This window comes from Adiantum capillus-veneris, chromosome 20, assembly GCF_014529385.1.
Source record: "Adiantum capillus-veneris isolate H3 chromosome 20, ASM1452938v2, whole genome shotgun sequence".
Classification (NCBI taxonomy): Eukaryota; Viridiplantae; Streptophyta; class Polypodiopsida; order Polypodiales; family Pteridaceae; genus Adiantum; species Adiantum capillus-veneris.
Window position 1 is genome coordinate 98,727,287 of NC_140950.1, and position 10,443 is coordinate 98,737,729.

General features: G+C 40.4%; 1 protein-coding gene across 5 annotated transcripts; it reads right to left on the minus strand.

Annotated features, from left to right (window-relative positions):
- Positions 1–273: 273 nt before the first annotated feature.
- On the minus strand, positions 274–9,588 carry LOC147432975 (uncharacterized). 5 transcript variants are annotated; one of them, XR_015185590.1, is made up of 8 exons: positions 8,900–9,588; positions 8,517–8,785; positions 8,220–8,427; positions 7,925–8,056; positions 7,617–7,837; positions 7,260–7,519; positions 6,879–7,179; positions 6,686–6,760 (listed from the first exon to the last, which is right to left on the minus strand). XR_015185590.1 is itself a non-coding variant. In XM_086492720.1 (7 exons), the coding sequence occupies exons 1-7, from the start codon at positions 7,039–7,041 to the stop codon at positions 274–276; spliced, it is 1,041 nt and encodes a 346-aa protein (XP_086348846.1). In that variant the 5' UTR covers positions 7,042–7,293. The 5 variants fall into 5 exon arrangements, 3 of the variants coding, with proteins under 3 accessions (XP_086348846.1, XP_086348845.1, XP_086348844.1); XM_086492720.1 differs by lacking the exons at positions 7,617–7,837; positions 7,925–8,056; positions 8,220–8,427; positions 8,517–8,785; positions 8,900–9,588 and adding exons at positions 274–410; positions 491–596; positions 5,867–5,890; positions 5,983–6,104; positions 6,191–6,604 and having other exon boundaries at positions 6,879–7,293; XR_015185589.1 differs by having other exon boundaries at positions 6,879–7,519.
- Positions 9,589–10,443: the final 855 nt, after the last annotated feature.

Genomic DNA, 10,443 nt, shown 5'->3' on the forward strand with positions numbered 1-10,443 from the left:
TAGCAAAGTGATGCTTTGTAGGGATAGGGAGTAGGTTGGATTACCCACCCTTGCAAAGTTTCATGGCCATCGGTTACCAGCTTGCCGATCAAAGGCTGTGCAAAATCCAATTTTCACAAACGCCAAATTTTTGCCATAGGGCACTCAATGAGCCCTATGGCAAAAAAATGGATTTGCACAGCCCTAGACCGGTGAGGCAGTAAGCGATGGCCATGAAACTTTGTAGTTATGCAAAGTTTCATGGCCATAGGTTATCGTCTCATCGATCTGGGACTACACAAACACCAATTTCTGACAACAAGGTTCATTGAGGACCCTATGGAAAAAAAATGGTGTTTGTGCAATCCCAGACCTGCGAGACGGTAAGCGACGGCCATGCAAGGACACGTGATAGGGTGCATTACTCATCCCTGCAAAGTTTCATAACCATATGTTACCATCTCGTTGGTATGGGGCTACACAATCACCAATTTCTTGCCACAAGGCTCACTGAGAACCCTATGGCAAAACATTAGCATTTGCACAGTCCGAGACCAATGAGACGATAAGTGATGGCCATGAAACTTTGCAATGACAAAAGAGTGTATTACCCACTCCTACAAAGTTTCATGGCCATTGGTTACCATCTCGTCGGTATGGGGCTTCACAATCGCCATTGTATATACATAAAATTTAAAAGAATGTCTTTTGTATCTCTGCCCTTGTGAGGCTTGGTCTTGTTGTAAAATTTATGGTTAATAGCTATATATCTCATGCCTTTAGTTCACATGATAGAATTGTGGCATTTCTCTTTATTCAATGGGTTTTTTGACTCAATCCATATGAAATACGTGTCAAAGTGGTTTTTTATTCAAAGTTCTTGGTGTGCTAAATTGTATTGCTTCATTGATCCCTCTTGTAGTAAAAGATTGACGTGAATGTGAAAGCTATATCTTGGGCAAAATGTATTATTTTAAGTTGAAAATGTTAAATCTTATACAACTCAAGTGAATGCCCAATGTGATTCTAGTTATTAATTTGTCTTTTCTGTACGATTCTAGGTACAATTTCTATTGGTAGTATATAAGCACACTCAATCACCCATTGTAATATAAGTAACTCATTGTCATGGTTGTTTGGTTCAACAACTCTCTTGTTGGTATAAGCATTTAGCTTACACTAATAGTGAGAAAAATTTCTTAAGCCAAGCATGCTCCATTATATGCATATTCACATGAAGCCCTATAGTCTCACACATGCTACACATTATAGCCAAGTGGAGCCCTATAATCACACACATGCTACACATTATAGCCACATGCTATTTGTTATCTCCCATAAGCTATTTTCTCTTTTCCATATGGAACCCTATAGTCTCACACATGCTGGACATATTGGGGTGATAAAGCCCAATGTGCCGCGCCTAAGTGTTGGGCGGTTGGAGACTAACCGGGAACTAACACTCACCATTCATTCTACATGAAGCAATAAGGACTCATAACCCTAACACTATTGTGTTTGGGGTCCACCCAAACCAGTGTCTCCTCTCTTCTTCTCTCTTCTTCTCTCTTCTCCATTGCTGCACACACACACACACACGCACACACACGCTCTCGTATGCGCACTTCAAATGGTATAGAGCTCAGGGATTGGGAGCATCATTGGAGCTCAGCGGAGAAGCAGCAAAAACTACAACATGTTTTTGCAGATCTGTTTTGGCCTATCAAAACGTCTTCATTCAAGCCGATTTTTGCAATTATTGACCGGTTTTTTGTCCTCTTCAACTTTGCCAAAGAAAGTTTTCTCAAAATCTTCACACAAATTTTGAGATACATCACTCAAACTGCCTATAGGTCGTGAAGTACAAGCTGTAGATTTTTACATATCTGTTTTGACCTATAAAAATAGCTCATTTCATGTCCATTCCCTCTATTCCCAACCGTTTTTGCGTGGTCTACAACTTTGCACAAGGAAGTTTCTATAAATTTTGCACGGTCTACCTTCGTCTGTTCTTCTACGTACAAGTTTTCATTGGAGACTCTTTCTGCAATCTCTATCACATGCATGTTTGATGCAAGATCTTGACGGTCTGTTAAATTAAAAAAACTGATGTAGCGGTTACAAAAAAGGGTTTATGTGGTTGATGTAAGATCTTAGGGTAAACAGGCCAATAAAAAGCCACTCCCTGAAAGGGGGACATGGTCGCATCAATGAATAAGACCAAACAAAACCAGTTTTAGCCACTCCCTGAAAGGGGGACACGGCTGCGCCAATGAATAAGACCAAACAAAACCAGTTTTGAGACATCAAACATCCGATTCTTTAGTGGTTTTGTGGAGGGCATGCACAATGGAGATAGGTACCATTGCAAAGTTGGAGCATCAGAGGTATTGGGATGTGCTATTTAAAATCATGCACGTCATTTCTTCAAGCTCACAAGGTGAGGATGTTTTCACCAAAGAATTTTGATGCTATAGAGTCTTACACTCAATGGCTCACTTTATATTTAATGCTTGCAGATTGGAAAGAGAATGAAAGACAAAATGAAGGTCCAAGAGGATTGGGGTGTGGATGGAACTGTGCTATCACTATTGTAGCATCCTTATTGTTATGTTTTTAAGAAAATCCCCCCTTGTAATTGACATGCCAAATTTGATACATTTTGGATTTATAATACAATTTTTCTATTAGATGCAGTTGTCACGTGTACAATTTGTTTTCCAGTTTAGTATAATTTATAAAAATCTTGGAATCATTATGAATCTCTGCCTCATGCACATGAAATTCCATTGCAATTGTGTGATCTAGTTGCTCACTTAAAAATGAAATTCGTTTGAGTTATTTTTAGAAAATTGGCTCTTTAAAAAAAAACCCCAACTATAAAAGGGGGGTCTCAATAACTCATTTACAATTTTGACTTTTACAACTCTTGAGATTTTTTGTTGTCTTCTTGCTCTCAAAACCGAGTAGGGAAGCATCCATTGCCTTTGCGAGTGCCTCTCTACCCACACCCACCCCTCTATCATGCTTTAGGCTCTTCCTTGAAGATACCAAATATAAGGGAAAGCTAGAGCTGCACACTCTTCTCACTTTTCTCCTTGACCTCATTGCCATGATTGAGCTCCACAGTGACACATTTGTAGAGAATGCAGTATTCATGGAAGAGGACATTGTTAAATATGTTGTGGCTATTCCACCACATGCAAGGATCTAGATGCCTTGCACGACCTCTTATGCTACATCCACAAAGGAAAGTATTTGTTTGCCAAGTGACTTAACCAGTTTCAGGAAATGCCTCCATATGCATGGCATTTCCTCGATGAATAGGCTATAGGGGTGTTGGAATTAAAGAAGCATAAATTGGGGGTGGATCCCCTCTAGAGGATGTGCCTTTGTTGGACAAGGCCATCTCCGATGTAGAGATCAACTGCTTGTCAATAGTGGTGGTGAATGGGGAGGAGCTTATTTTTTGGCATGCCTTAGAAATTCCCTTTGTCTTGTGCATGGATGAGTGCTTAAGTGTGTTGTACACCAACACCATGTTCCCCCTTGATTTGACTCCAAATGCCCTCAAGACCAAGCTCTTACCCCTCGGCAACTCCATCACTGATACTATCGTACTTTTTTGTTAGGAGATTTTGGCACCAAAGCAATTGGATGTGGTAGAGGAGGATTTTCAAGCCAACATTGTGGCTTATAGTAGGCCTATGCTAGTGCAGTCCTTGCCTTCTGATGAGCCCAAGATTGTGGATGCAGCCAAGTCATGCATTGACTTGGATACCAAGGAGAATAGGAAAAAGGAGGACAAGGGGTAGGAGGTAAAACATTGAGCTACATTCGGTTGAGCTACATTCGACTGATGTTTTTAGGCTAATTTTTCTTTTCTAACCCATACTTGGTTTGTGCTAGGATGTATTGGAGTTGATGAGTTTGTAGCATGGAACGACAGACAACATTTGGACCACAATCCTCCCTTTCATACTACAGTGGGGACAATTACCTTCTAGCTATGTCACCATTTTGCATAGCAATTTCACTCCCCAAGGTCACTTTAGGATGTGGTCATTGAAGGCCTTGAGTAAGGTCTTGTGCCTTAGCACCATTGTTCGAATCGCCAATGTAGTGTTCCTCGTGTATGTAGATCCCTAACATATATTGCATTTGGAACTAGCTTTCATGGCAAGGTTCTAGTCCAAATAGGGATACATGCCTCTATTGGACTACACATCCTGAGGCAATATCACATTATGTCCTGCTCAAGAGAGATGCCAACACATGCTGAAGATAATTGTGGACACACTCCATAAATGATGTAATTTTCCTACTTTGAAGTATTAATGGGATCCGTTGAATTACCTTTCTATTTTGTGTTCTCTTGTATTTATGTTTCATAATATTTGTAGTGTGCAAAAATATGAATTTTCCTTTGAAAAATTATTGAAATTTTGCTTCTCAAAGTCAATGATATTGAATTGGTGTCGCATCGGTGGGTGGGTGGGTGTGAAAACACATAAATTTCATTGAATTTCATGTTTCCTTGGCCTGATTTTGGTGCCAAAAACTAGCGGCCACAAGGGTGCATAGATCAGCCAAATAGGAGTCTTACCATGTGGCGAGCGAGAACTGTCAAGCGAAGGAAAATCCGAGCAAATGAATAAAGAAACCAAATGGGCTTTGTTAAGAAAGATGGATGAAGATCCTACTTAAAGCCCTAAGTGATAGCAATAATACTGTTCAAAATGAGAATCTTTTCTAGAATCCCTAAGTAATCGTAGCAATAGCATTGTTCAAAATTAGACTTTATATTCTTTTGTGCAGTTGAGGCTTGATGTCGAGCAATGAGAAACCCAAGCAGGTAGCAAAGCTATTACAAACCATGCAATGATCCACAACTACATTCAACACCATAATTTTAATTTTAACTTTAAATTTAGTCAACAATGCTCATACATCTACAAATTTTCTAAACTATATTAAGAGATAATTGTCATATCTTATAACCAAAAAAGAGAGATTTCTTTAGGATTGTAAGATAACAAGTGGAATATAGAGAGCAACATGTCATGCCTCTACACTTTAACAACAACAAGAAATGCTACGGTTCTATCTCATGACTATGAAGAGTCACACTCGTCATCAATAAAGACATTGCGCCTCTGACACTTCTTGTGGATGTCAAAATCGTATCGTATATCGGTAGCCATGGTTTTTGCAATCCCCTCAACATAAACTGGCAACACACTTCCATACAAAAAGAAAAAGGTAAGTCTCACAATCCACATGTAAGCAATACATAACCTTCATCATTGAAACACAAGAAATCTCAAACTGTTGTTTGAATCATTATCCATAATTTTCAAATACTGAACAATCAATGATACCAAAAAGTGACAAAGTAGCATGATGGAAACATAAAATAGTGGGGGAAAATGAAGTGTAAGGTGAACTCTCACTAGTCATCAAAGGGGTTGACACGCGAAGGCATGTCACCCACATCATCAACATGAAGAGAGGTGGAGGCCCCCTCTCTGCTTCGCTTTTTAGGGCGAAGTAATGGTTGCACATAATCTGAAATCAAAGTGTCGTCACTGTCGACTGCTGCACACACCCGCCCTGTGCTTAAGCATGCTGCCAATACGAGCGATGTACCACATCCCAACTCCAAACAAAGACCTCCAGGCCTACAAAGAAGCTCCACAAAACATGCAATAAAAGAATGACTTCGTTGCAAGCCACCACGCCATGGCTCCCCGGATGATGATCTCGCTAGAGAAGACTCTGGAAGATGGTGCATAATGTAAGAATCCAAAGGTTGCATGCCAAGTCGATTGAATAGCGGAGTGCTCTCAACCACAAAGCAAGGTGGTTGCATGCCAACCCTATGCACCATAAGTAAGAGAGAAAAATGACACTACACCACCACATAGACAATTAGAACAATAAAAATAACAATAACACACCAAAATGAGAAACAAACAAGTTAATTATGTAGAAGATCATTACCTCAATCCGACCACCAAAGCTATTACCATAACCATAAGCTCCATGATGAAGGACTACAATGCGACGATGAATAGTCATCTCTGATGCACGACAAAATCTCTCAACCCAACCAATGGTATCTCCTGCAAGAGGTTTCTAAAGTCATAATAGAAAACATACAACAAAAATATAGACAAGTATTGTATAAAATTAAGATTGAAGCACAAACCTGTCATAGAGACCATGATCAACAACCACCCAGAGTCTGACAAAGTCGAATATGCAAGTTGCATGCCTGCACGAACATGATCCTCACTACAAATATCCCAAAGGGGCACAACAGGGGAGGCTAAGTGGGAACCACCAAAGGGAAGATCCAAAAAAATAAAATCAGCAACCCATGCGACTGTTCTCCCACCACGAACGCACAAGGTCCCATCAAAGCGTGCAGATCCCATGTGCTCATGAACACGAATCCATGCCGGATGTCGAACACCGGCCCTAAAATCAGCAGCAATGGCTGTGTAGTCCCCAGAAATGGCCATGCATCGTGAGTCAGACAATGAGGACAGAGAAGACAAGGGAATATCAACGATGTAGACAAAAGAAATGGTTTTCTTTGCAACAATCTCCCCATGAGCTACTGCGATACAAGAGGCTAAACAATGTGAATTAACTCCAATAAATGAACATACAAACGTCTGCATCGTAATTGATAGCTCACCATGCTCTCGCTCCATGTTTTCATCCACCCTAGTCTCAACAATCACCTCCTTTCCCTTGTGAGAAGTATTTGTAGCTTAGAAAAAGCAATAAAACACAATATCACCAGTATGTAAAACAAATAAGTTAAGAAAGAAGAGAGTTTAAAGCTCTTCAACAAATCATGGTTGAGTCTGTTTTGAGTAACCATTTACCTGATATTACCTCATTCACTCTAGGAGGTAGAGGCACATCGACGGATGCGCCACCAACTCTCATAGTATCGTGAAGCTCTCTCTCTCTCTCTCTCTGTGTCTCTCTCTCTCTCTCTCTCGCGCCAATACATGCCCAGAAGCCATGTCTATCCACCATGGGCATGTCTCCATCTCCCAAGTAGTGAGCTTATGTATGGAAGGGGAGTACATGCATTCTTCCCCAATAGATAGTTGTGCCCACTGCTTAGCTAAGAATGGAATCCCTGGAAGAAAGCCTTTTCCAACCAAGGATAATAGAAATCTAAAACAATCAAACAAAATAACATCACTACAAACTTTGTAATTATAAAAAGCTTGAAATAAAAGTATGATGAGCTTGACCAATAGGCTAGCCGTTGAGATGCCATGCGTACTGTGTCCACTTTCTTCATAGCTTGCTTGTCAACATCTTTTGTCTTAGCTTCAAGAGAGGTTTCCAAAGGAAAAAGATAGGGTCGTGTTCAAACTTGAGCTCCTCAAAGTAAGAGGCAAGAGAGCAATCATGAGGCAACAAAATACCACCAACAATGTTGGTTAAGTCCTCCACAAACTTTGTGGCCCTCTCAAAAATCCTTTGTAGAAGGCCTTCTCTATGAATCCAACTACATAACAATGAAGATGAGAAAAAACTAAAACAATCACAAAAAACTAGCAATCGTACATCAAAGATTCTTGAATGTCAAAAGAAATTTCACTTACATGCGATACACATGATCTCCTTTCTTTAAACCATAAGATGCTCTAGTAATCTTGTCTGCCTCAAGCAAGGAAACCCATAACAGTTTGCTCAAGACAGGAGCATCATGCATAGCAATCAAGTTCAGTTTCTCAAGCATAGCCCAACTATCAGGACCCCACTTGAGTGCAAGAACTCGAACCATCCAATCCGATCCAAGATTCGGATCAACAATATTTAGTAACTGCAGATTTGAGCAACGAGTAAAAAACCAAGTTTGAACAGCTATTACACTATGTGCAAAATACCTAAACAAAAATATTTCAACCACCTTTCCAACACGCTCTCCATATTTGAGTGCTAAATCATTCAATATCTTCTCCTCCTCTTTTATAAGTTCTTCATTTGTCATTGTCTGCCTAGATTGCTCTATTCTTTGGCTCAATTCCTTGGACATTTGAACCTTCAACACATACTTAAAAAATAAATAATTTGCAAAAAAACAAGCACATACTCTTTGGCTCAATTACTTGGATATTTTATCCTTCAATACACAATTGAAAACACATATTTTCAAAAAAACCAAACACGAGATCTTTCTTAAAAAGTAGGCCAAAGACACTTACATCGTATAAGAGCTTTCCCAAGTATCGACGAGTAAGTGTATACCAAGGCTCCACACCCTTCGAGTATTCCTTACGGACTGTAGCAATCAACTTTTGATCTTTTTCTGGAAGCCCTGTTACATAAGCTTCATGATCTGCTGCACAAATGTGGGAGCAGTTGACAAGCTCATCCCTAAGATGGGTGACCACAAGAGCATGTGTGTTCATGCTATTCCAAGTTCATATACAATACATACATAGTCAGAAACATAACATAGACATTTTTTGCTAGAATATATGGAAAGTCATAAAACTTACAAATTCATTCTTTGCAAGCTACTAAGAAGAGCTATCTCTGGCACTCGCATAGGGTCAATAAACTGTACAAAGCACACTACAATGTTTCTCTCGATCAGTGGAGAATCTCTCTTTAATAGCAGCCATCCAAGCGACCGTTCTATGATTACCCTCCCAAACGTAGAACATTTTATTAGAAAGGGCTTGAATATTTGGTCTTTTAGAAAGCTCAATTTCAAACTCTTTATGTATATCATCCCATATTGGGTCCCATGAAGTAAGAAGGTCCTCTGCAAAATAGATAAGCATAGACAGAAAAGCATACTCAACTACTATTTATGAGAACAACAAAAAACACAATAGAAACAGAAAGTAGAAAAGATCAAAGTAGAGAAATGAAATACCTATAACATAAGCTTCCTCCTTCTTGCAATTCCAAATTGAAACAATAAAAGCTCCTTTTTCTTGCATATAGCCCTCCTTTGCAAAAGCAGATTTCAATCCACTAACATCATCTCTTAAGCCTCTCACCCTTGCATAGGGGATCAATCGACATAAAGGAATTGGTGGACAATCAAAACAACTAAACATGCGAGTACATTGAAGAATATCTTGTCCTCTATGCATGTATAGCTTGTGCTCATCCCCTGTCTCAGTATCTACTGCTACTTCATCTCGTACGACATAAGGCACTATTTGTAAACATGCCTCTTGTGGAGCAAGAGATTCATCAACTTCATTTATGGAGCCAAGCCCCAAGTCTTGACTTTGCATCTCCTCTTCTTGTGTCTCCAAACCTTCTGTCATATCAGTGACAGATACTGCACTTATTTGATCACTGCTCTCTAATATACTTGAAGCTTGAGTTGAAGAGATTCGTCTCGCTTTGCGACCTCATCCACGAATTGAAGGACTTGCAAAACACAACCAAAACCAATTTATTTACTTCACTGAAATTGCCTCTAGGACTCCATGCCGACGCAAATGCCTAGAGGCAATTAAAAAAATCAAAAACTTTATTTATTGATCATCCACCAAAACATCCAAGTCGGCGTGGATAACAAGAGGCAGCTAACATATTTAAAAAAAAGCATGCCCAATTATAAAATTTTATCTTGAGAAATTCCTTCTAGCCATCCATGTCGGCGTGGATATCTTGAGGGAGCTTACTGAGAATGAATCACTGCAAAAAAAATTTGTCCCAAGAAACTCGTTCTAGCCATCCACGCCGACGTGGATGGCTACAGACAGTTCTTAGAGAAGCTATGCAACTCTGTAAATCTCAAGAGAGAGCGTATCTATAGCTAAATTCACACATTCAAAAATTCCTTGTTAACCCTCACGGCTCACGGACACCCTATCACCTACGAGACGGACGTTGTAACCTACGGTGGACATTGTATTATTTATTTGGTAGAGTCAGGTACCGGGCTTGTCGGTCCAATAGGAAAAGGGTAAGAGTGATCGCCGATGAGAGGCGCACTCTAACTGGGACATTCAAGGGATTAGTTGGCTAAGCATGGGCGCCCAAGTGTGAATGGGGTGAGCTCATATAAAAGCCAACTAAACCTAAAATTCACTCATTCTCTCATTTGTGCAATGCAAGAAAGGTGCTCTTGCTCCATCTCCTTCTCCATCTCCTTGTGTACCAGTGTGTGTGTGTGTACTTGAGAGAGAGAGTGTGTGTGTGTGTGTGATCGAGCATTGCGGCGGCACGATGGCGGTGAAGCGGTCGAGCGCGACGTAGCGCGTCTCCTTCTTCTTCGCGGCGAGGAATCCTCCACGGCAGGAGCATAGAGCGGTGAGTGACACACCATTGCCCTCTTTTGAGCTTACTAGTTAAACTAGTTGTGTGCTTGGAGCCGTCTGTGGCTCGCACACAGTGTTAGGCAAGTCCCTTGCTTCGACAGTGCGGCAAGGAGCGCACATTACTTCTAGCCATCCACGC